Genomic DNA, 26,598 nt, shown 5'->3' with positions numbered 1-26,598 from the left:
ATTTTCTTTCATGAATTATATCCAATTAACACACTTATCAGGAAAGCAAATTACTTCATATAATTTAAAATTTTAACACAGTTAGAAGTGGAACAACTTTTCAGCTTTGTAATGAGCGCACAGGGATTGTCCACAAGTGCAAGTGGGTCGTACACACACCTCCTAGTTAGATTGATTCACTGGAGTTGTCTAGCAAGATTGGAGCTCAGTGCTAGACGGCAAGGTAAGTGAGCCTTGCTCCAAAGAAGTCTAGCATGGCTACCATGGAGCTATACCCATTTGTTACACAAAATGGGAGGATCTGGCATATCATTTTTATATGGGATCCAAATTACGCTTTTCTCAAAGATTCCAACTTTTTATTTGCCACGTTATGTTAGTTCTACATTCTTTAGTTGGCAAAGGTGATTTTTTTTGTCCACGAATTTGTTTGCCTTGAAATTGATGTGACTATCTTTTCCCATCTCTGCAAAGCGCCAGAGAAGGTCCTTTTGCCTTTAGTACAATTCTGTAATTAGCTGAGGATCAGCTGTGGTTTCTGAATACAAGCCTGAGCAAGGGAATAACGTGCACAGAAATCCCTACCCCAGGGGTGTCCTTGGAAAAGGCGCTTTACATTAGAGACATCCCTCCGACTTGCATGTTCCCTCTTGCCTCTTTTTTGTGCCCAGAGGAGTACTGTTGTTCTGTACAGGGAAGTATGGCGATTCAAGGGCCGAGTTCTGCCTTCCTTCGCAGTGCCCACTCTCAAGTTCTCGATAGCTCAGGCAGTTTTTCCCATTCCCTTGCACAGGACAAGTGCTCCCAAACCCAATCCAGCCCTTTAACAGGAAGGGGATAAAAATCACCTTTGCCACCCAGCTCCAGAAGGGAGATCTTTGCACATTTTTCCACTGATTGGCTGAAGGCAAATAAAACTTGAAAAGACTTTGCAGCTTTAGTGAAAGAAAATCAAAAGCACAGCATTTTGGGGGTGGGAAATTGCGTTTTGCCAGTGATCTGGGGGAGAGGGACTGCATTTTTGCCAGCGTCTGCAATTTAGGTGCACGGTACTTATCACAGAGCAGGACACCTTGCACTCTCCTGGAAACTAGGCACCTGCTACTTGCTGTCACTGAGGATCCGATACCACATGGTAGATTTGGACATCAATAGATAACATTGCTTTGTTACTGTGAAGTGAAATACATACTGGTGACGGCTGTCTCAACCAAGGGGAGGCTCTCTCCGTTCTGATTCTGAGCGTAGACACTGACCATATACTCAACTGTGGGCTGCAGGCCTTCAATAGTGACTTGCGTTTGATCTGGCAGGAAAGAACAACATCGGCTTAATTTGGAACAAGGATAACATTAGGTCTTGGTGCCCTGGGCCTCCTCTAGCAAGCAAGTTACAGATAGTTGTGAGGAGAAAAGAGGCTGTGGAGAAAACCCCCTCAAAAAGCCTGTGTTGGACAGCAGAAGACTAAATCATAAGCGAAGCAGTTCTTGTTGCAAGACTCTGGTGCCACCCAGCCACACAGGGGAGTCCTAGAAAACTATCACTCTGGTGCCACCCAGCCACACAGGGGAGTCCTAGAAAACTATCACAGGGGCCTCGCTCAGCATGCAAGTTCTTTGGCAAAAGGCATAACTGAGTCGGTGACTAGGGAAAACCTGGGGCACTTGCAATTCTGTTCAGATACTGCACCATGAGCACAGCGTTTTTTAAGGCCCTTCAATGCTGTCAGTTGTATTTTTACACCTTTAAGGCCTTATCCCTTGTGCAGAAAGAAACAGTACAACTTTCTCTCCTCCTCCAAGCTTGCAGAGGGGAGAGAAGGCAACCCTGACAGGCTGTTCCATGTTTTACCTTGGAAATGCATGAACTGTTCCCTGTTTTTATTTGTGTGGGCCTCTTCAGCTGGACTAAGCTACAGAGCACTGGCCTCTAAGTGACCCTGAATAAGAGGCCTGTGTGAGCCATTTCATGATGAAATGTCATTAAGATGACTTAGAGTTGACCCCTCTGGTTTAACTTCTGCTTGTACTATGCCTCTCTGGCAGTGTAGGACAAGAGATCTGCAATTTGTACCTGCTCAAAGGCTCCACAGCTAAAAGGGCAGGTTAATACAGTAGGAAGGAAGGGAAAAAGCAAAACAAACAAACCCAGGAGGACCTTCATTTTCTGGGATAGGATTGAACATTAACCCAACTGCATCAGCAGTTAGGCGTCCCTGAGCGCTAGCCTCAGCAAATTCACAAAACCAACTGAAAACGTTCCCATAAGCAAACTGAGAACTGGCTGGCAGATCCTTTAAGGTAACAAGGTCAAGCTTGTAGCATGGACTCAGTCACATACACTACCAAGTCACTCTCAGAAGGATTTCTGAGGAAGTTTTGTTGGATGCCAGAAAATCCCAGGGTGCTCCCTTGAAATTCAAGTGCCTCTTGGAGACACTGAGATTGCAGAGAGTGAAGCCTTGCAGCAGAGCTGCCTCACAGAAACGTGAGCCTTATAGGGCAAAAATTTGCCCTAGCTTCTCCTGGATGGGACCCTACTGAAGTCAGGAGGATGACAAAGAAGGTATGGTAGGAGAATTTGGTTTAGAGTATATGCCTAGCACTTGATAGTGCTATTTTTAGCTGCCATGTCTTGGACTCATTACAGACCTGAGGAAGGATGTAACATATTCTTACCTGGAGGAACATTTTTAGTTTTTGTGGGCCCATGTCCTTTCTTGGGGACAGCTGTTACCCGATATCCCGTGACTGGGGATGTTGAAGGCAGCCATCTGACACTGATACTGTTGTCCTGGACATCGGTTACTTGCATCTGGGATGGTGTGTCTATTTCTGGGCAGCAAAAATAAGCTTTGTGAGTATGCATGCTAGAGGAAATCCTGCCTTCTCTCTGGAGGTGTTACTCCAGCTGAATCTTATTCTGCTCTTCCTTTTCTAAGCAGTGCTTCTTTGAAGGGAAAAGAAAAAAAAAAACAACCCACCACCCACACACCTGCTGCTATTTATCCTACTAGCCCACTGCAAAATGGCCTTAACTATGATGTGTGAATGACTGACCTCATATCAAGGTCAGCTGAGGATTTATGTTGTTGTTTTAAAGGCTATCAAATGCCTTTGTCTACAGCTATAACAGGAGTAGAGTTAGGCCCTATCCAGACCACGAGTGAAAAGATGGTCCTGAAGTTAGAAAGTCAGGTCTCTTCAGGATTAGATAATATGAGAGTACACCGGAAGCACCAAAGAGCTGAATCAGCAGTAACCCCTGCTATGAGAGACCAACAGGATTTCCACTCTGCAATGAACAGCCAAATAGTGCTTGTATCTCCAGTGGACTCCAGAGAGTCTCCCTCCTCCAAAAGTCCAAGTCCATGATCCCCTTCTGTGTCATATTAGCAGGCTGGGCCACCACGACATGCAACTCCACTAAAAATGATGGGCTAACAACACAGCCCATGACTTCTAAAAGAAACCAAGGATCAGTGATACAGCTTTATGGGGTTAAGCCAACACATAGCAGCGTGGGAGTTTTGTTGGTCTTGTTTTGGTTCATTGTTTGTTTGCTTTTGTTCCCCCTCCACCCTCGCGGTCTCACCTGTTTTGTAGGTGACCGTGACTGGCTTGCTGCTGGCAGGGCTGTCTCCACGGCCAGTTACCGCATACACAGTGATGGTGTAGTCAACGCCAGGTTTGAGGCCACTGATGGTAGCAGTGGACATGGTGCCAGGCACTGTAAACTCCTGCACAGGACTACTTCCACCTAGGGAGGGCAGAAAAAGCAGTGTTAATAGATATCTTCATTTTACACATTTTCTATTATTACAAAAAACAAGATAGTCCTATATCTGCTATGTCAAAGAAAGGATCCCATTGATTTCAGTGGATCTTGGGTCAAAGTCTTTTTCAGTCTGTTCCCAGGAACAAACAAAATACACAGAACCACCACTACAGTGACTGAAGTACGCTAGATGCGGTCATTCTTTTTGGTAGATAAAAGTGATTTGTTTTACCCATACTTCAAGGTCTTCTCCAGATGTGCTGCAAGGACCTCACAGCCCTGAAGTTATTTTGTCTACTGCAAACTTGCTTTTGCTATTTTCTGTGACTTTCAAATGGCCTCAGAATAGAGCTTGTAGTCAACGACTGGCAATAGCAGCCTGCCCTCACCTGTTTCACCATAAGTGATCCGGTAGTATCTGACTGTCACTGCAGGAGCATCCCAGGAAATCACAAGGCTGGTTGGGCTTGTGGGGGTGACTTCTAGGTCCCTTGGAACATCAGACACTAGAAAAACGGAATTGAGAAAGAGTTTTAACAGTTAACGTACACCAGCTACGTTCTACCTATCATACTGTGCTCTTCTGCTATTCAGCTGTCTTCGTACTAGCCCACGCACACAGCTCTCGGTGTGTCTGATACGGACATATCTGGTTAAAAACCAACAGGCCTCTGACTAGATTCAATGGAAAAAAATTCTGCCGATCCCAAGCTCCATCAGCCTGATCTGGAAGTGGCATGGGTCCTCCCACCTCACTCTGGATCAGGCCCTCCCTCAATATCAAAGGTGCTTTCTTCATGAGCAGAATTTCACCAGCTAGAAGGGAAGAACTGCTTTAACAGCAACTGCTTTGCTAGAGGAGACCCCAAACCCCCAAGGCAACTTTTTGCCAGCCTTTCCTCAGGGCTTACCTGTTGTTTGCTGGCCGACCAAAGGCACGCTCTCCTCCCTGCCGTTGATGGCGACGATGCTGACCACGTACTCAGTTCCTGGGAGCAGGTTGGTAAGGGTGATGGAGTTCCGAGAAGGGGGCACGCGGTCCTCCTTGGGCCTGCCAGCACCATGCTCTGGGTGATACCGGATTTTATAGCCCGTAATGGTGGCACGAGGAGCAATCCAGTGGACAGTAAAGGAGTTGGCGGTTATATCCGAGAAGTCAAGGCCAGTGGGGGAATCAAGACCTGGGTATTTCAAAGAGATGAGAGACTGAGCTCAACTGAACTACCGGTCAGCATCATCTCACTGCGCTGCCATATTGCATTAAGCTTAGCATCACGACAGTGCCAGGTCTTAACCCAAATGCTATTCAGCTGTGCAACTAAACACATATGCATTCAGGATCAAATAGAGATATAAACAAGCACTGGGACACAAATGCAGGAAGTAACGTAAGGTAATTTTGGTCTACGTCTGGAGTCCTCTCTAAATCAGCAGCCTGGCAGGTTTTAATGTTTGCTCACGTACAGACACCACCCAAGCATAGTATAAAACAAACCCATGACCAGCATGCTATTTCTGCGACAAATACGCTATTTCCGTTGCACAGTTATGAAACTGCAGGGAGACACAGTGACGGATATGTTATGGCCAAGCCTCAGAATACGCAGAAAGCCCTTTGGAGAACGAATGGCAAGGCCCTCCTTAGGCTTGTTCTTCGGCAAATATGGTTGGTACAGTCACACTGAGGTCTACAATGCCCATTTAAAACCAACAGAAGATCTGGCCTTCAGACATAATGAGATATGAGATTTGCCAGTGCTTTTCAGGATGTGAATTTACACTGCTGTTTGGCGTCTGGTTGATGACCCGCCAACAAGGTGACAATACACAGCAAGAAGAGCAAAGTCACCTTAATGGACACATAATGGATGACATTAAGGGCTAATGTATCTCAGGCTGAGTCTGACTACCTGTTTTCTGGATTCCAGACAAAGGTGCACTCTCATGTTGCTCAGAAACACTGTAGACTCTCACCAGATACTCAGTACCAGGCAGCAGATCTGTGGAGTTCAAGTACAACGATTTAGATACATTTCTTTGCAGCTCTACTAATGGCTGGAAGTTTCTTGAAAACCAACGCAGTTTTAACTGTATTTCTTAAGGAGTCGAGAATCAAGTTTTGCTTGATAGAAAATCTGAGCCTCAAAGATAGTCAGAAATTTAAATCAATTTATTTTGGGGCCTTTGGATTGCTTGCAATGTTTTAGCCTGAAGTAAGGAGCATGGTATCCTGTATCTCTGCTACAGAGCTGGTCCACTATTCTGAAAGCGGGTCTCTCACTCAACCAACCTGGTTTCTAGGATGGGGGAAAAAAACTTCAGCAAAACACAGCTTTTACACCAGCAAGAGCAAATTAATGCCAACTTTTTGAAAAATGTCAGAATCTTGTTGCCGTGTCCTCTAAGGTTCCAAATAGTATTTATTTTTCTGGTCCTAAACATACAGAGTCAAAGGAGCAATGACCTTTTGCATATTCTGATCCTTTCCCTGGACCTCTGCACTGCAAGTCCTTGACATTTTTGTCAAACGAGGTGAGTAATATCTATTTACTCTTAATACCTAACCAGGCTGTAAATCAAAGTAATTGCCCCACAGCCTGACTCACCACTGTCCTTGGACTGACAGGAAAACCTTACTGTGGTTTGGTTTTAACTTGGTTAAAGCAAATGGCCAAACACCACTTCGTGTAAATTTGTATGAGGCTATTTCAACAGAAGCTTAGATAGCTGAGAATTTCAGTTATACTGAGTATAACTGCAGTTATACTCACACAAAGCAGTTTTTCTTTTGCCTCATCTTATGTCATGTCTCCAGCCAGGAATTCCCTCTCGGTTTGGAATACCCAGTAAATACATTCATATTGACCCTGGTATCCCACCTCCCAGTTCATGTCCCATTTGCAGCCAGGAAAGCTGCACTTGCCCATTTTATTTCCTGATGCTATAATGTACCATCATGCACTTTTTTTTTTTTTAAATAAATGTCATATAGCTGATACAAACAAGGGAGAAGAGCTAATACCCTATGGACCAGGGCTGCATTAAGATGGGTCTTATATTTGTTGGCTTACATATATATATAGCCTTCTTACTTGTTAAAATCACCATGTTGTCTGAGGGTGAAATTGTCAGCTCTGCAACATCTTCCTCCTTCTTCACAGGTGAGTAGCGCACCAAGAAACTGCTCAGCACGATGGAAGTTGGTGGGGTCCAAGTCACTCGCATAGCATCAGGCCCCACATTAGTGAAGCGGAGATCAGTAGGAGCAGGCACAGCTACATAGCAAAGAACAAATATATATCAACTTTCTTCTCCTAGGTAAAAGTTGAACAAGATGTAGGTGCAGGGAATCACCAGAGAAGCTATCTATCTCATGCATAACAGACTACTGTGTCAGATCCATGCAAACAGGGCTTCTAAACTACGTTTGGTTCTGCTACAGTTAGAGAAAAATGTCTGTACTACTGTCAGGCTCCTTTAACCTCTTGGCAATTCCCGATACTTTAAATATGCCCTGTGGGATCAATTTGAAAACAAGGTAGCAAGCTTCAGTAACGTGCTCCTTGCAGCTGGATTTCACATTACAGATGCGGAGCCAAGAGAGGCTTAAAGTTGCCATACAGCAGCTCACAGATGGAAAAGTCGGCTTGTCTAGAATTCATACATGCACACACAGAAGAGAGGGTACATCACTAATTTCCTATGACTCTACTTCTACTTGTATCGGAGGATTTACAGCCTCAGGATTCAAACACAATAGGGTTTCATGCAAGAACCAGTTCTCAGCTCGCCTTCTGCCCATGCACTACTGAGACCCTTGACGGTGTGACATGGCTGTCAATGGCATGTACTCAGGGAGTGGTGTTTCATCTGCACCTTTGAGGGCATTGTGGAAAGAGTGGGGCCACCGCTGAAACAGACTGCTAGCAGTTCAGACAGCTTAGCCAGCCGTCAAGGCTAGGGATAGACTGCAGGGTGTCTGCTGAACTGCCTCCACCCTTTGGCGCTCTTACTTTGGGGAAATCACAATTTGAAAGTCTAGCGATAATATAGCTCAAATTTCAAACTTTGACTCCAGCTGGATCCCAGAAAGTCTGAATAGCCGAACATGATGAGCCTGGCAGATCTGCAGCCATTTGCAGTACTAAAATGCCACAAATTAGGCAACTGAGCAGTGCATATCCATCCCCAGCTGCAGTTTAGAAACAAGAGTGAGCTAGGTCTGTCCACCTTTGCCCAGTGGGGGCCCAATTCCTCTTTGGACAAAGCCCTGTCATCCCGACAGCTAGTGACAGCATGAAACACCGTCCATGTCACAAAACACAGAAGTTTTCAAAATTCACCCGTTTGCTGTGTCAGAGTGGTAGGGGCGCTCTCTCCGCCATTAATGAGTGTGATTACACTGATGTCGTAATCAATGCCCGGCTCCAAGCCTGTGACTGTGTAGTATCCTACTGAGGAGTCCACAAAATCTTCAAAAATAGGGACACTTTCTCCTGCCGCAACTACTGTGATGCGGTAACCAATAATGGTGGAGGCATTTAACGGGGTCCACCTCAGGCCGATGCTCGAGTCAGTTATGTCAACAAAGCTTAGGTCAGTGAGTTGGGGCACCTCTAATGAGTTAAAGAGCAAAGGGGAAAGGCAAAGACATACAGGGGCAAAAGAAAGACAAGGGAGAAAAAAGCAGTGGTCATCACTATTAACATTGACGAAACTTTAGAAGCAATTGCGGTGATATGCAGAATTTCTCTGGGGCTTAGGGGAAAAGGGGTTTTCCTGTTGCTCTCTCTGTTATATCCTTCTATGCGATCCCCAGCTGCCTCCCAGTGCAGACAGAGGCTGAAACCCAGATCCCCTGAGACAGCACACTTCCCGCTTTAGATGCACAAACGTTGCAAAGGCCTAAAGCAAGCTAGGCACTTAACTTGCATCCAATTTACTTTGAGCGACGATGAGATAAAGACCTATCGTTTTCTGAGGAACATATAAAAGGAAAAGAGGTACTGATTTTTTTTGCCGGTGAGAAAATAAAAGAAAAAAATAAGAACCTTTTCTTGCCCATAACACAGGAGTAAAACAATCTCCTCTCATTCACTCCCTTGAATTTTTATCTTGTTCAAATGTTGGGTTTAACTTTTATCATTTCAGTCTTCAAAATATCAACCCATTTGAAGTGGCTAAACTGGCCTAGACCCTCAGCTGGTGAGAACCCTTGTGAAGCTTCAGCTAAGACAATCCAGGAGCCAAGTTATTTACACTTAACTTGGCAAAAGTCTCAAGTCCCAGTAACGGCTTGAGGATCTGGCTCAGAGTTCCTCAAGTTCTACTTACCACTAACTGCTGCAGTATATGTGGTAAAAAGATGATCTAGAATAGTGAGTAATAAAACACTTTCTTCAAAAAATGGTTAAAAGTCATGTTTAGATTATGAATACTCCATAAGAAAGTCACAACATCCCCATATTCAGAGGTCATGCCCAGCACGTGACATGGCCAAGAAGCTGGATTTCTCAGCTAAACTTTTCAAAATCTCAAAGCTGAGCCACTGAATTAGGATACTCTTTACTAACCTTTTAAATATTGCCTAAATTTCTGCATGGCAAACATGCACAGCTGTGACTGTTTTTCCAATGGCTATTATTTCTATAGCAAAGCTGTTCTTTTCCTGCATGTTAGGACCAACAGAACTGGGGGAGGGCGTTAGCTGCGTCTTTAATCTACAACGGCCAAACCCTCAGATGCTCAAGTCAATAAATTTGTATTGATTGAAGCTACAGGATTTGGCTGTGTAACTTCAGCAGGGTGATCCTGAAATCAGGGGGAAGAAATGGGTACTCTTCCCCGCTCAGGATCAGATACCAATAGGTGAGTCAAAGATGGAAGACTCGGTATCTAGTCTTTTGGATCACTACAAGTTAGCTTGAAAAGGAATTACGGGATAGTAATATTGCAAAAGATTGATAGTGATTACATTCTGTTTTAATGCCCTGCTGTGAATTTTTTTTTTTTTTTTAACAGAATAAATGCCCAAAATGCTAATTTTCTGTAAAATGACCGTTTATCCACATGGAACGCTTGTATCATATCACCTTTAAAGAGTGCTAAAAGCCAGAGACATACATTTTTAGCTCTTTTTCCCCTACCAGACAATGAGGAAGGGTTAAAGCTATCACTGCTTTAATTATGCAGTATCACAGTATTAGTACTCCCACAGGGAGCATACAGCACCTCAGTGAAGCACAGAAATTTTAAAGCAGCGTTATAAGAGCAAGCAAACACGATAGCTGGCATCATTTCAGGGCTGAGCAGGAATAAAAACAAACAATGCCCTCACAAAGGAAAATGAAATCAGACCATCTGGGGAAGATGGACATTAATTTTGCTACCGTGGCTACAAAAGGAGTTTCTGCAGTCATCTGAGCATGTAGTGCGAGGAAACACATACCGCTCGTGTCCCAGAAGTGCGATGGAGATGGACCTTTCTATCTCAGCTCTCCTCAACTTGGGCTGAGGTGATCTTCTGCCATTGTTTGCTGCCGCAAGTTCTGTTTTACTTGTCTCCCACTCATACCCCACTTTCCTACTTCCCACGAGCACTGGCTCGGCTTCAGATGCTGGGGCACTGCAAAGCCAGGCCAGATCTCTCACTCTCCAGCTCGGTGTATTGATATGACTGATCCATCCTCCTGACACACCCTGTCTATGGACTGACAGTGTAGGCTGTCCACGCAGAGAAGTAAGGGGTATAGACTGCTCTGTCAGTCCCTGGCACGTAGCTATTCTGCTTCTTGAGATTAAACGTGACGTTTAAGCCTTCTACTAGACTAACAGGAGTTCTGCAGTGCAGAGCTCTCTTGCTCAGCAATTTGTCTTCGAGTGGCTGAAAACTGCTGCTCATCCTTTTGTTACCTTGTGTGATGGTTTTAGAGATGGGGGTGCTCTCCTGGTTGTCCTTGACTGAGTAAACGCTGACGTTGTACTCCACACCAGGGCTCAGGTTTTCAAAGGTGCAGGAGGTCTGATCCGCACCTACTACCTCCTCCAAGGTATAACCCTGCTGCCCACTGGTAGGAACAGTGGTAACTCGGTACCCACTGATGCCTGAAAGAGAGACATCCAGTATGCAGTATCCCATGCTGTATTTATTTACATTAGGTAATATAAACAACTGAAGGAAACATATTACACTTAAAAAGGAGGTTTGCCACCCTGAGCCCAGCAGGCAAGAGGTTGCTTTGCCAAGCACCCTGAAACAAGTTTCCCAAGAGGCAGCCACACCACTCCCACAGCATTATTTTCCATCCCTCTGAAACTTGACCAAGCGGAAAATCTAGTGACACAAGTTAAGAAAAGATGCATCTACTGGCTGAGAGTGGGGTTTTCAAAAACTTTCAATACTTGTCATGGAAGTCAATTGTTCAGCTCCTATCAGCTTCCATGGAAGAAGAGTTTATCTTGAATTCTTTCAGAAATCCCAAGCTTAATTTCAATGGCATGAACCTCATTCTTCACTGCCAGAAATGTTTTTGGTCTATTTTGCTTTCCTTTCTTGGACTATTGTTAAACCAGTGGGGATATTTGAAGAAATCCTTGAAATCCCTAAAACAGCTGAAGTATTTAAACACATTCATACTCCAAAATACCATTCTATATGGAAGGTAAAGCATAAAGAGTCCTACTGCAACCTATATTTAACTGCAAATTATATCCTTAGATAGATCCAAAAATATTTGCTTTCTTTTTCTCTGAAGTGACTCAGTGGGAAACTTCCCACAAACAGCTGCTTAATGAACTGCAAGGCACCGTAAAGTAAATTTTACCATTCTGGTACAAAAGAGAGTTCAAGTATATTGTGTAGTTACCTGGAGTTGTGCTTCTATCCCAGGAGACTATCAGGACCCCAGTATCAGGATTGGGCTCAAGATGCAGGTTGGTTGGTGGCGACAATGCTGCAAGCATTCAGATAAATGGATCATTGATGGCAATGAGAGTCATATGAACTCCCTCAGCATCCCCTCTCCCCCGATTATATCCTCACCCTTCAAAACTAGCTAAAAAGATTTTCCTGAAGTTATGTGCCCGCACTGCATGAACCAGTGCTATTGTCACCTATGTGTCCAAAAGAAAAACACCTTCTGGACTGAGATGGGAGGAAAGGTCTAGAACTGATGTGCCCAGAAGATAGCCATTCCTCTGGAGAGCACACGGGAAGCACATGTAAGGAATAACCACAGAAAAGCAAACGTGTCATACGTGTAGTCACTCTCCTGACGATCGGAGTCTCTCTCTCCTGGCCGTCCATCAGGACTGTGAGGCTGTAGGTGTACTCTACTCCAGGGGTCAGGCCAGATATCACGATGCTGCCAGAATCGGAGATCACCTCCCGGGGAGCCTCTCCACCTTGGCTTGGGCGCACACCCAGCTGCAGAGAAGCCACAAACAGTTTGCTTTTCAGTCTCGTGTGCTCCTATTGCAGAACTATCAGCATTCTGATGCATCATCCAACAAGAGCAGCATGGGCCTGTATGCTTCATGCCAACCATTTATCCTGAACTTGTGTTTTAGGTAGCCTACGCTCACGTTGGGTTATTTCCTATCCCAGGGGTGTGAACCCTAGGGGTATAAGCATTCACGGACCCACCATCACACAGGCTGTGGAGATGTAACTGCAAGAGATGGAAAGACTCGATCACGAAAGCTCTCACTGGTGAACGTGACCTGAAGCCCAGAGGACTACTCGCATTGTCCTTGGTGATCCCTAGCCCTGCCCTCTGTAAGCAGCATGTCTTTTGCACCTCTGCCGTTTGTGCTACTATCTTCACCGTGGTCCATAACATCAGCTTTAGTTGATCCTCCCTACCACAGTTAAGCAAGAGGAAAAGAAACATGGGACTTTGGTTTTTCCTACCTTGAAGCCAATCCTTGGGGCAGGTGTCCAGGTGATGACAATAGAAGTCTCAGTCACTTCTGTGTTAAAAGGAGGAACAGAGCCAACAGGCTGATCTGTGAAGTGAACGGACAGAGTTGAAATCCAGCTGCTGTGGTGGCACTGAACAGTTGGAAAACCTGACCCATAGCAGCCCAAACAGCAAAAGCAAGATGCTGAATTGTATTACTTTTGAAAATCCAGTGGTTTGGGGGCATCTGACAGACAATTTCTGTCTGCTGAACCTTCTGACAGACACAGTATGCAAGTGGTCTAATCACAGCTGGTGTTGCTTTTGTTCCTGAGGAAAACCAAGGCACTGAGGTGGGCATCATCAGTCCTCTGTCCACCCAACCCCAATATTTTGGGGAGTGTTGTTCTTGGGATGGTCAATAAACTTTTCCTCAAAAACCAGCTTTTTCCTTCGTCCACCATACGCCACTCAATCACCAGAACAAGACCCTTTTCTGTCATTCACTTGTCCCAGCTAGGACCATCTTATCCCTCACCCAACCTTCAATACTTTTGAGGGCAGCATAGCAAAAGGGAGTTCAAAGAACAGCGAGGGCTGTTTCATTTGAGTTTTGTTAATTTATATGACTGCTTCATCATTATTTAAGCAGTGAATCTATCTGTTCTTTCTAGAAGTATGTGTTGCTTCTTACAGAACTCCCTTTACTTCTACAGTTCGCTTAATATTTCTTTCAAGCGAACAGCATAAGTATGAAGGATTGAAATACAAAAATGGACAAAATGCAATATTATTGTCAGTTTCTATATCTGCAGTTAATCTGCCTTACATGTTACAGTTGGACTTGAGAAATGACTGCCATTGGTTTTATACGAATCATAGGCTAATTATTCCTTGCTCATTTTATGGAAATGTTTGCTTTCCTTGATTGTCATACCAAAACCAAACAACTGGAAAAATCAAGTAAAATTAAATTTCTTTGTCATTCAGTTCCCAAAAACTGAGGTATTAGTAGTCAGTTTCCATTTTTGCTTTTAATCACCAAAAAATTGAAATATGTTTTTACTGAAAGCTTTTTGATGCAAACAACTTTTTCCCTGCCAAATAGCTCAGAGAGGGAGTATTTCCCAAGCAATTCTGTTGGGATGCTAGTTCCAAAAGCTCTTCTGTGAACCAAATCACAACAGCCACTTTCAGCACATGCCTGCAGTTTTGAAGAGAGGCCAGGGCATCAGAGAAGAATATGTATCTATTGCACTTACAAGTTGTGAAGACTCCAGTCTCTCTGTTGCTTTGCAAGTCATCTTTAACTGCCACAAGGTACACTGTGTATTCAGTGGCTGGCTGCAGGTTCCTGAGAAGGTACTTGGTGGCAGAAGGTCCCACATTGTAGGTCTTTGGCTGGCCCCCTCTTGTGGGACCCGCAGTTAGCCGGTAGCCTGTGATCACAGCACGGGGCCGTGTCCACAACACTAACACTGTGTGCTCCGTGGTATTGAGAAATCTCAGGTTGGTGGGGGCATCGAGCTCTGGGGAAGAAAAAGCATAATGTGCATGAATTTTCCAGCTTAACTCCTCCCAAAACATGCCTGCGTGTCACCTCCACTTCCAAAGCAGGTCCACTTCCACACTTGAAAATAGAGACTCCTGAGCCTGTATTTTTCACTTAGGGCATGAATATAACACAGCAGTGGAGAAAGATGGCGGGGGGGGGGAAATCATGGGAAAGCTGGAACTAGAAGCAAAATAACTATATCTACGTCTCTGTGCCTTCAGGTAAAATGCATCTACCCTGCTTTTGGGCTCCAAGCAGAAATCACCACGTGCCACTGAGTGCTGAGCCAGGCAGATCAGCATGTTCTGGGCTATGCTCATTTGGGTCCCGCCATACATGCCATCCCACGGGGAAGGCAGGCTCACAGCAGAGCCAAGACAGATCCAACAGCTCTTGGGAATTTCAATGGTTTCTCATGAAAGCTCAGCATTTTTTAAAAGTTAGTTCAGTTTAGACTCTTCAGCCCAGGCAAGGAAACCTAACTTCAGTTTAGCTCATTTTTAAAACAAAATCATTCTTGTAATTCTTTGCCCAGTCCACTCCCCACCAACCCCTTTTCCAAAAGGGAGGGGGAATAAAACCCACTCCTTGCCCTTTTAATATAAAAATAACAGTCAATGAGTTTCTGGAGGAAAACAATTCCTAGATGTACTTTAAAATAATCACACTGTGGAACTCGCTATAAAAATATTCTAAGCATGCTCATCTCTCCCCTGAGACTCATGCAGCAGCTCTTATCAGACTTCCTCCCCTTTTATAACTACCTCTGGATACAGAGCAACCTTGGGGAAGCCGCTGAAATTGCTAACCCGGAAAGCCACATAAACAAGAGCTTGAAGTGACACGGTTTCTTTAGTATTGCGCTGAGTCCAGTGAATGGCAGAAGTGTCGTTACCTTCGGCTGAGCCATTTGTGAGATCGGATGAGGCTCCGAATGGGAGAGAGACTTTCGCAGTTCTCTCCCACCAAAGGCACTGGTAGCACTGGCTGCAGTGAGAGTTATGGTGTCTACATGGCAAGTTTCCCTACCTTTTCTAGGCCATAATCATATGTTGAAACTAAGATCAGTGAGAAGGGGTTTTTTTAATGCTCTTTTTTTGATGGCAAATGCCTTTTTCCTGAGTAAATATTATTTTTGTGATTAAATTAGCTTTCATCAACCATTCCCCTCAGAAGAGTTTGGATTCATGCCATCTGAGCGTTTCAGTGAAAAGCAGTTTTTGCCCAAAAAAGCTACTGTTTTCTTCCTTTTTTACTTGACTGGAGAGGAGGAAAGAGGAAGTAAGGACTCCCTTTTTCTACCACTTCCAGAGATGGGGCCAATACAGTCCTAAAGGACAAAGAGCGAGCGTGACCCTCCCTAAGCTCATCGCCAACCAATGGGTTGGGAATCTGCTATATCCCTTCTTGATACTTAGATCTGTGTTAATTCCCATATGACAAGGATCGCATCTTTTTTTGCTTTGTAGCCTACAGTCACTTACTTTCTGCACAATTTAATTTGCCAGCTCTATTAGGCTTCTATCACTTCCTCTCCTCAGATTAAAGAAAAAAGAAAGAGCCCCACACACACACACAGAGTTTATTTGTAGACTGCTCTTTAACGGAAGGCCAAAAAGAGAATTGCATTTACACCGTGGGAAGCGACTTTTGCTGCAGGGTTTTCCTTGGGAACTCTAAATGATTTCTTTTTCCCAGGACTTTCGATTACAGGATGCAATTTAAGTGAATACTTTCTGAAATGTGGTTTAGGCAAAGCAGTTAAGCGGACGATCATAGCCTATGAAAAATGATCCCAGATATTTGTTACTAGGCCTCTTCTATCTGAATCAAATGTCTATGCACCAATGTACACCTCTGAGTGCATTTTCAGAGGGGCTCTAGGCCTAGCCAAGGCTCCTGGGAGCAGCCACAGAAACGTACGGATCTAGCTGAACTGAGCCCTTCTTGTTCAAAACGCTTTCAATAGACTTCAGACTCCTAAGTCACATCCTCACTTTTGAAAGCCCCACTTGAAAGAGGATGGAGGGTGTACGTATCTGTGCTGTACTCAGATCAGATTCCTATGTTAAAAGACAAATTTAGGGCTCCATACTCCCCATTCAGTCAAGGGAGGTGGTAAGAGGAAGTAGTACTGTCCATGGCCCCTAATTTTACAGGTATAAGCGAACAGAGTGAAAAAAGCCACGCTGATAGAAATATAAGTTACCACATTTACTTTCCTTTCCTCTCATCTTTATATGTGTTAGGCTGAGAAGTGTCAGAACAGCAGATGATGTAGGGAGCTGAATTTTGGCCCTATGGATAATGTGACCTCATCAAAGAGCAGCACTAACACTGAGTCACCCCTCTACCCCCCAATAAACAGGATCTGTTCAAGTGCACCATGTCCCAGGTTCTGTCTGATCCACTTCTCCTGGATCAAGAAAGAACAGAGACAACTACACAGAATGGATGCTAACTCTTCTTCCCACTGAAAACCTACATCTCACCCAGCCTCTGCTCCCTTCTTCTCTGCACTTCTGAAAGGCAGAAAGCAGTGACTGCCAGAGTACACGCTCTCCTTCTCCCCTAGCCTCACACAGGTGACATGTTGCACCACTATTTGATCATTAGCAGCCAGGTTGAGAGATCCTGCATGACCCTTCCCCAAAAATATGCACTCCCTGTGGCCCTTGTCCATAAGACACTGAGATTACTGCAAACCAGTTCCTCAGGTTTCACCCTGAAATTTCTGGGGTGGCAAGATAGTATATGGAAAGCCAGGCCAGGTGAAGCTGAAATGCAGCCCCTTTAATGACAAGTCCTGGCCTTACTAGTGTGTACGGCACTACTAGTCCTTGCTAGTGTGTACTACTCCTGCTGAAGACAGTGAGAGCCAAACAGGTATGTGGCTGTCAGGAAGGAGAAAGGGATTTTTCAGAGCAGTCTAAGTAAGGCTCCTAAGTCATACCGAAATCTGCCCTGAGGTATCCTTGAAATCGCAGGCTGTGATCTCTGCTGTAAAAGAACTGCAGGGCCCATCAATTCTCAGCAAGTAATAAAGAAGTTGAATTCCAGCCATATGAAATTGTTTTAAAGTGCCATGAGAGTTAAACTCCCATTGGAAAGCCCTGGAGGAGTATAAATCTGCTGAAGAGATCACTGTCTGACTGAATGAATTCCCAGGCCTGTCATCCTACTTATGGGATACCTTCTGAGCTAGAACTGTTGCATTTTAAGTGCTCTCTTTATATGTTTCTCCAAGCAACAGAGAAATACTCACTTCAAAAGGCTGAGAAAAGGAAGGAATGACACTTACTGGTGGTTTGCTCTCCGGTCAAAGGTTTGCTCTCCCTGCCATGGCTTACAGCAAAGATCTTAAAGAGATAGGTTGTTCCTGGGAGCAGGTCAACAACTTCAGCAAAAGAGCTCCTGGTAATAGGCAGCCTCTGGCCATGCTGGCCAGGGCGATTGACAGGGATTACTTCTACCCGATAGCCAGACACTGTGCTCTCTGGTGCGGTCCACATGATGGTGACCTTGACATCCGAAACCTCCACAAACTGCAGATCTTTGGGTGAAGGCACTTCATCTGAGAGCAGAGAGACAATTCAGAGCGTTAGAGTGCGTCCTGAACAATTAGCAGAACAGGCCACAGGAGTATGGTATGGAAGAAAATAAAGGAGTTTTCCTTGAACAATTGATAGCTCAAGAATATTTACCAAATAGAAAAATGCCATGGTAACCTTACCTTAAGCATATATACACACATTCCCAGACAATATTCATGCAGACTGCACATTGAAAATGACATTACATGGCTTTAAGTACTTTATGCCTTGAGCCATAGATGATATATTGCTGTCACAGAAAGAACTGGAAAACCAGACGCACTATGCTGCAGAATTTTAAGTATATGCAGAACCAAAACCTTGAAAAAGTACTCTCCAAGGGTTGGATACAATAACTTTTTTTTTTGAAAATTAAAGGAGAGTGTTTTAAAAACCCATGGCATGGTCAGAATGTCTATAATCAACTTAAAACCCATCTTTTGTAATTAAACAAATGCAGGGGCTGATCTGGCCATACTGGAGTCAAAGAGAAAATCCAGTTTCCTCCGTTTGGCCCACAGCACTGCACCATTGAATTCCTACATTCAAATTAGGTTTCTTTAAATTAGGACTGATACTGCTCTGAAGTTAACCAAAGCACATTTTCAGAAAGTACAGATGCCAAACCATAAGATGACTGAGCTGAGTTCATTCCTGGTAAATTCCCATTTGCAAACACATGTGCTTGTAACTTGCAGGACCATCAAATTCCATTGTCACCACATCAGATCCCAATTCTCTCACTATCTTTCTTTTGGTTTGCCTATTCAATCCAATTGGCTACTTACAGAACCCTGAAACCAGTACTTTTTCAAATGTGTGTGCCTCAAGTTTAGATCATATGGTCTTATTCTGGCACATCAGTCAATGCTGAGCAATCTCCCATCTCCACTAACTGCAGTGGAAAATAATGGTTAAGTCTGAAAGGGAGAGGGGGAAGTCAGGTATTGTAGTGTGGTATCTAAATACATAACCTTAAACATCTGCAGCCCAAATACTGAGCCAAAATGATTTACCAGGCTTGTAAGATCTCTTAGCATAATCCCCCTGGGACAACTTAGGAAACTCTGATCTTTCTTTTCCACAGACACAGCCTTACAATGCAAAATCAATCTTTTGGCATCCCTGCAGTCTGGTCCCTAGGTATTACAACTCTATGAATGCAAAGCAATGGCTGCGTCAGCCCATAAGAAAGATAGGACCTTGCTATAGCACCCTATTATTAGTGATGTTTATAATAACAACAACAAAAAAAAGAAAATAAACAGAGTTAAGAGTCCATTCAAGGATTCAATGACACTACTCGTTTAGCTAGAGCAATGCTAACTTGCATTGCTATTTGGCTCCACGTGCTGCCAGAAAATCCTTTGAGTGACTGATATCCAGAACATGCTGGTCATTACCTGTGCGTGGGACACCTGTGGTTTCCTGCTGGATGAAGACAGGAGTACTCTCCTGATTTTCTTCCACTGCATAGATGCTGATGTTGTACTGAATGCCTGGCATTAAGTCACTGAGCGTTACGGAGGTAGCGGTGTCAGGCAGGTTGAGCTCTGTGCTGCTGCCTTCCACAGAGGGTGTATAGACAATTCTGTAGCCTAAAGCAAGAGAGGTATATTTAATCCTCGGACACAGTCAGTAAACCAGCACAAGGAACACTAGAAATGAGAACTAAATGGATCTCCCCACTGAGGTTTCATAAAAACAAACCTGAACCGTCAGTGGCACTTCTGACTCTCCTTTGCTGAAATCCTGTCCATAGATCATATGTTCGTAATGCCTTGTAATGCACAATCTGATCTGGATCAGAATATTCCTGAGCTTTGACATATATATTTAGAGTCTATGCAGTTCTCACATTTGTTATGGGATGGTCTGGTTGACAGATACATAGAGAAGGCTTGTTTACTTAACCCAAATCCAGTATGAATAATTTTGCATCCAGCCACCTGAATCATAAGGTTCAAACAGCGAAAACCTTTCAGCTGTATGTTCAGCCAAGCAAGTGCTGGACTGTTCATGTGCTTTCCAGCTGGTCTCCTAGACCAGGCAGAATTAACGTACCCACCATCCATCCCAGAGTTACACTTTTTCTTTCTGCTAGATTTCAGATTCCATCAATAGTGTAAAATAGGTGTGCTCCAGTTAGTCAAACCTGTGATCGGAGCCTGTGGTCTGCTCCAGCTAATGACAATTGATGTGTCATCTACGCTTTCCACAGTGTGCTCAGGAGGTGCATCAGGAGCTGTTTAAGGGAATAACAGAGGAGGACAGCAAGTGTGAGGATGTGATGTGACAAAAATTCATTGAGCAAACAATTCACTGAAGAGCAGCTTTCCAATTACAGCGACACCCATCCACACATACCTGTAGTCTGTGAAGTAGACAAGATCAGGTTCTGCTCTCCTTCTTCAGAGATCTGGTAGACATTAACGATGTACTTGCGACCAGGAAGCAAGTCAGGGATGTTGACAGAAGTGGCTGTGCTTGGAAGATCTAAGAAAGAAAGGCAAGAGAGAAAGAACAGAAGCACCTTAGCAATTCTCCTGTCTTCTCACCAAGTGAGATAACTGAGAGACCTTTCCTCCCATCTGGGCTGAATAATTTCTTTTTTTTGTGGTAAAAGAGTGATTGTTCTGTAACACGTCTTTAATCCACATCAGAAAAATTACATGAAGAGCTGGGACAGTTCTCTACACTAAGCAAGCAGGCAACACCTAGGAAAGCAAGGCTGGTTGTAATACGGGCAGGGAAGCTGGAGAAGTACCCCACTGCACTCTGTTGGCCTTTAGCCATCTCATCTGAGTACTTATTTCACACTTGTAGTTGTCACATTTTCAACAGAGAAAAACCTGGAAGATTTTTCACGTGAATAGCTCATGCGGAAAGACTGACTCATGAGCAGGGATGAATGACATGATGAGGGCTGATCAACTTCTCTCCCCCCATCCCTTCCCCCAGATATCCACCTACACTCCAGATGTAGGAAATTCCCTACGAAGCAGCTCCTTTCTAGCCAGACAGCAGCCAAGCGTCTTAAAGGAAACAGGGAATTGCCTTTGGTTTGCCTTAAAACCTCTCCTAAGCAGATGAGCTTAGGAGCTTCTTCACAACACAACTTGGCTGTCTGGGTAGCCAGTACACAGATAAGGAAGGTGATGCCATTGCTGGCAGTCCCAGTGTAAGCCATTCCTACTCATAAGTCCAAGCCTGCAAGCTCAGCAAGGGCAGCAGTCCAGGGAGAATTACTGGGTCAAAGGATTATTTTTTTTTCTCACGTTGTTCCATCACACAGATGGCCTAATAGCTATTTTAACTTCAAATCCTAGTAAGATATTGCTATTATGAAAGGAAGATATATGGTGATTAAGATATCACCATTAAGAAAGGAAATAAGAAAAAAGGTTAAGATAAAGTTCTGTGTGGCGACATAGGCTTTATAGTAGACATAGAAATAAAAGGGTTCACTTCCTAGGTGAGTCCAGTGCCTTTAACCAGTCTCCTGGCTTAGCTACAATGCCACGTTATCAAAAGCGAGCATGATCTGATCCAAACAAAACAACTGATAGAGTGGACTAGGACAGAGGATCTATGAAATAACAAGTAGCCAAGAGACAGCAAATGGGGAAGATAGCTCTCTGTCCATTCTGATGCAAGGACAAAGGGGTAGCAAGGAAAATTAGCCAGGTGGCAGGTTCAAAAAAACCCAGATCTGGTCCTCTTCTCAGCTGCAAAGCTGCCACTTTAGGATACTGTGGAAGCTACCAAGTTTATGAGAGTCGCAAATAAGAAAGTCATGGGAGGAAGGGAGAGGAAAAAAAAAAAAAAAATCTATCCACACTTATTAAAACAAGGACGCTACCTCTGTCTCAGGGAGTTCTCACTGCAGGAGCCTGGGAGAGCATTGACGTGCTGCAGAATCCTGAAAGGGCATTATGACGTTCTGCTACATACTTGCCTTGTTCTCATGCCTTTCCTTCGGCATGAACTTATGGCCACTGATGAGGAGAGGGCAGTGAACTAGGTGAGCTTTTAATCTGGGCTAGTACAACCTCTCTTACATGCTAATTTAATCACACTAAAATCACTTGACAGCGAGATCCTCATTCTTTACCCTAGGTATACAGATTGTCACAGAAAACAGCCATCTACTGTAAGCAATGTAGTGGTCTAGTAGACTCAAACACTGTCTCACCAAGATACTGCGGCTCATCACCCTCCTCGCTCAGCTCATATTCAACACGGAATCCAGAAACAGTGTCAGAAGCAGAAACCCAGGAGACAACGAAGCTGTTGGCTGTGATTTCAGTGACAGACTCTGAAGTAGCAACCATGGGAGGAAGAAGAGTTGTCTCTCCTGAAACAGTGTTGCCTACAAAGAGAAGAGGTTTAAATAACTATTGCTACTACTGCATATTAACTGGGATGCACATCAGTACTATGTCAAAGGGAAAAAAGACTAGGGAAACTACTACATGGGGAGATTGAGTATTATTGGGTGCCACTCCTATGCCACTGTTTGACTTACTTGTCACTGCTGTGGTGCTGGTTGTGGTAAAATCAAAACGAGTGACTTCTTTATGGCCATATTGCTGAACACTGATGAGCTGTCCCTCATATATCACGCCAGGCTTCAGGCCTGAGATGGTGTAGGAGTTCAGGTGACCAGGGATGGTGGCTTCTTTCCAGTGCTTTCCAGCACTTTTCTGCAAAAACAAGAACACTCATATCTTAAGAGACTCGACAGCCTGCAGGCAGAGGTTTCCAGGGACCTAACCTGCTGCATGGTTACTTAGTACTGTGATATCTGAACGCAGGTATGACCGGAACAGTTAATGCAAGTCAAGTCAAAGGAGATGAGAAAGGCAGATGAGGAAGCAGGGCTAGTAGCATTTTGGGTGATTAAGTTTTACTGGGGTAAAGCCAAAGCAATCTAGCTTTGAACCTTAAAAGGAGCATTATTTGTAATCTATACACTAAAATCATTCTTTTATCAAAAATTCAATAAGCCACAAGAAATGGCTGAAAAATGCATATTTGAAGGCTGTTCGCAATAACGCTCTAAGCCATCATCTGAAAACAATATACAGAACAGTTCTTCCCTTTTACCCTGCGTTTGAACTCTTTGGGAAGCTCAACACTAAGGCTCCATTCTCTGAGGTTTGTACCCCAGCGCTTTAAAGTCCATTTCATTCAGGCCTTGATCCAAGATACACTTACGACTGTAGAAAGACTTGAGTGCCTTTAATGGCTTTGGATCAGGGCCTTTATTGTTCTCTTCAATAACAGACAGCATTGAGGTACTAACGCTCCTAATGATTAAGTGGTCTTTTGTGAAACTCTGCTCTGGGGAACTGAAACACAACTCATCTGCATTGATTAAAACAAATCATTCCTCAAACGTGAATAAGTCAACAAGCAGCGGTTAACCAGCCTCGGCTTAGACTTTACAAAAGAAGGGAGATGACTGTTTAATCCCATGCTGGCTGTTTATATCTTCATACCCTACATGTTTTTACCTCCTTACAGCTATCCCAGTTGTCTCTGGACATGCACATGGTACTAAAACAGTGTTTCTTAGGATGAGGAAACGTTCATATGGATTTACATTACTTAAAGTGAGCAAGGATATGAAGTTAGCCTACCTAGTGTGCTAGAGCTTTGGTTAATGAGATCCTTCATAAACAGTGACCAGTAGTGCAGACGCATGAAAAGAGCAAGTATTTATACAGCACTGGCCATCTTTGATCTTCAAAGTAACTGTCATCCTTGACAGGACAAGGACACTAATTAGCAACTAAAGCCCGCTGAAAATGTCAGCCATTTCTTTCAGCCACCAGAAAGGGCCAAATGAAAACATTTTTGAATAAAAGGGGAATCTTCATGAAGGAACATGCAAGTTCTCATTGGAAATAACAACTAAATGAGGATTCCACAGGTGAAAGCCTTGTGCTTTTAAGAACTATGTGTTTCTGGGACTCAGAGTACAGCTATTGGTCTGGAGGAACGTGGCACTCACCGGCCTCCAGCGCAGAATGTACTTGGTGATGTGAGACGGTTCAGGTGCGTTCCACTGGATGGGGTGGGAGTTTGGCTGATTTGTGCTCTCTGTAATGATCACCTGAACAGGTCCAGTTGCCCCTGAAATAAAAAGATTTCCATTTTCAACATAGTGAGGATGTTTTCCTTCTGCCTTTGCTGCTGAGTCGAAAAGGAAGAGTGTGGCTCACTATACACAATGGAATTAAGTCGTATTTTCATTCTGTCCTTAATGCTTTTAGTGCTCAACAGAAAACTGATGAATCGGTGAATACAATCGGTGCTGGAGTTAGCACGTGCTGTTTGGATGAATTTCCCATGAGTTATCAACGAAACAGAAAACTGGAGTCTGTAAAACAAAGTAATTGTTCAAAGGGAGGGAGCTTCTCAGTACCTGACTATTTTGATCAATTAGTATCTTCTGCAATTGGCATTAATTAAAAAACAAACAAACAAACAAACAAACAAAAAAAACACTGCCAAGTTGTCTTGTGGCATGGTGAAGGCAAATTCATGATCTGATCTTGAGTACTTCCTGCTAAGAGACACTACCACATTTACTGCATTTCCTAATCAGTTTAAAATACTGGATTTTCGTGACTCTGGAGCACTTCATAGGTGATGAGGCATGTCTTGAACACACATACCAAACCAGACGGGTAGCAGAAGGCTCAAGACAAATCAGACCCATAAACACATGAAAATACAAGTTCAGTAGTGCTCTAATGCTTAAGACTACTGATTTCTTCTGTTTACACATTTGGCTCGATTAGGCTCCACAAGCATATTTTCCCCCCAGAGCTCTCTAAGTAGAGAAGGAAAGGCTTTACGATCCCGTGGTTCTCCTTTTAGTCCCTCCCGCTGCCTGATGGGGAGCTCTCACTGAAGGCTTAGCAGCATTGCACTCACACGTTGGTTCTCAGAAAATATCAGCAATAAGTAGCCTAGAATCTCCAGGAAAATGTGTTGTTTTAGCCATTAAATACCTCTTACACACAAACACACACGCACACACTTCTATTTATAATTTATTTGGACAACTGTGTAAGATATATACTTGCCCCATATTTAACAGGACTTCCAACCAAACAAACCTGTGCCCACACGCAGCATGTTTCAAAGCTCATCTAACCCCAAACCTACATTCAGAAACACTAGATGAGGTTTATTTACACATTTCCAGTCACTCTTATGTCTAAAGAAAGCCCACAGCCCTGGTCTCCAGTCTGGAGGCGTGCATATTTCACATAGCTCAGGGAGATGTTTGTTTTAGCAGTCTGACAGGAGTCAATGAAGCTCAGCAAGCCCCAGTAAAGAAACTCCTGGGGAAAAAAAAAAGACAGAGAAGGCTGCTTCCTATTCTAAGAAAGACAGACCTTGGTTCTGTCTGCTGCGTGTCCTATTCCTTGTCCCTGGCTCTCTGGCTGTATGGCCACAGATAAAAAGGCAGCTAGGTTGTTGACAAGGCTGCGGGGTATAGGTCTGGCTAAATACTGTGCTGAGGCAAAGACCTTCCATATGATGCGAAGCAAGTCATACAGAGAAGAGGTACTCACCTCATCTATGTGAGGCATTTAGTCGCAGCAGATTTCAAAGGTGCTAGTCCCCTCCTGCAGCTAGGACCCCTAAATTAAAACCCTCTCTCTGCACAAGATGATCAGCCTCAGGTTCCCTCTCCGACCTCAAAGGGCACTTAGGGGACAAATACATTGCAGCTACTGAGCCGACTGGTAGTTTTTAACCTGTCTTGATATGAAAACTGAGAATCAGCTCTTCACTGAAGTTGCCATACCCAGTTCTGATCGAGTTCCTCCATATTTATGCTAGGAGTTGAGCTGGGAAACAAATGACCTGAGTGTAGTCTTCTCCTCCCAGAAGAGGAGCCACAACAACATAGTCTTAATATTTCATCTCATTCGGAGTAAGACACTGGCAGTTGCAACCTTAAACAGGAAGGTAAAGAGATTCCTCTTATCATGTTCTGTTCAGGGAACAGAAACAGAACAAACCAACAAATAGAAGCATTGACTGTCTGTAAAGATTTCCTGGAACTGGCTGGGCAAACAAAAGTTCAAATATTTAATTTCAGGGCAATGATCAGGGAAAAGGCTTCATTCTGTGGTGGATTTTGCTTCTGCAGTGAGTGGGAAACGAAAGATCACACATGCCTAAAATTTTAGGCAATAGCAACTGAAGGTTGCAGATGTGGTACTGCTAAATACCAAGAGGCAATCTAAACTCCCCAACTTTGGGAGGACCTGCAGATTACAAACCATTAGAAGGCCTGGAGAGCTACACAAATCACATGTTTGCTTTTGGGATATGCAGCAGAAATCACTTCCACTTATGAGGAGTTGAAAGTGATATGGAATGACATACAGAAACCTAATAAGGTGAAGGATGGGGAATGCTTTCCTCAGGTCTTACTCAGATGAGTTGTCTGCTGGGTTTCTTACCAGGATAGGTCTGCAGTGGCTGGCAGTGCCATTCCCCAATACCACGGCCATAGCAATAACACTGGTATCTGACACCGTGGACGTACTTCTCCCATGAATCTCCGATCTGGTAAAAGGTACGAGTTTCTGAATCTTGGCACTGATCTAAAGGCATAAAAGAGACAGTTAAGACACTACACGTTATTGAAACTATCATGGCAAAGCTAAGCCAAAAACCAAAAGACACCTTTACACAAAAAGTAACACCAATGTTTATTTGCAAACATTACTACATACAA

The 26,598-nt window shown here is 43.9% G+C and overlaps 1 protein-coding gene across 15 annotated transcripts in view; it reads right to left on the bottom strand.

The window, feature by feature from the left end:
• FN1 (fibronectin 1) overlaps window positions 1-26,598 on the bottom strand; it is a 57,167-nt gene that overhangs the window by 14,869 nt on the left and 15,700 nt on the right. For 8 of the 15 annotated variants that reach the window (XM_068947869.1, XM_068947864.1, XM_068947868.1 and 5 more), the window contains exons 12-31: window positions 26,321-26,464; window positions 23,845-23,966; window positions 22,354-22,531; window positions 22,021-22,197; window positions 20,193-20,321; window positions 19,981-20,070; window positions 19,229-19,423; window positions 17,534-17,806; window positions 13,940-14,206; window positions 12,689-12,783; window positions 12,034-12,202; window positions 11,643-11,729; window positions 10,690-10,881; window positions 6,870-7,052; window positions 5,688-5,777; window positions 4,689-4,958; window positions 4,167-4,283; window positions 3,595-3,759; window positions 2,679-2,834; window positions 1,193-1,306 (exon numbers count right to left, since the gene is read on the bottom strand). In XM_068947869.1, the coding sequence (XP_068803970.1) occupies window positions 1,193-1,306; window positions 2,679-2,834; window positions 3,595-3,759; window positions 4,167-4,283; window positions 4,689-4,958; window positions 5,688-5,777; window positions 6,870-7,052; window positions 10,690-10,881; window positions 11,643-11,729; window positions 12,034-12,202; window positions 12,689-12,783; window positions 13,940-14,206; window positions 17,534-17,806; window positions 19,229-19,423; window positions 19,981-20,070; window positions 20,193-20,321; window positions 22,021-22,197; window positions 22,354-22,531; window positions 23,845-23,966; window positions 26,321-26,464 (3,213 nt within the window). Of the gene's footprint in view, window positions 1-1,192; window positions 1,307-2,678; window positions 2,835-3,594; window positions 3,760-4,166; window positions 4,284-4,688; window positions 4,959-5,687; window positions 5,778-6,869; window positions 7,053-8,120; window positions 8,394-10,689; window positions 10,882-11,642; window positions 11,730-12,033; window positions 12,203-12,688; window positions 12,784-13,939; window positions 14,207-17,533; window positions 17,807-19,228; window positions 19,424-19,980; window positions 20,071-20,192; window positions 20,322-22,020; window positions 22,198-22,353; window positions 22,532-23,844; window positions 23,967-26,320; window positions 26,465-26,598 lie in introns of all 15 variants that reach the window. The other 7 variants (XM_068947857.1, XM_068947858.1, XM_068947862.1 and 4 more) reach the window with 1 other exon arrangement.

This window comes from Struthio camelus, chromosome 6, assembly GCF_040807025.1.
Source record: "Struthio camelus isolate bStrCam1 chromosome 6, bStrCam1.hap1, whole genome shotgun sequence".
NCBI lineage: Eukaryota > Metazoa > Chordata > Aves > Struthioniformes > Struthionidae > Struthio > Struthio camelus.
This window is presented reverse-complemented; position numbering and strand designations above follow the sequence as displayed.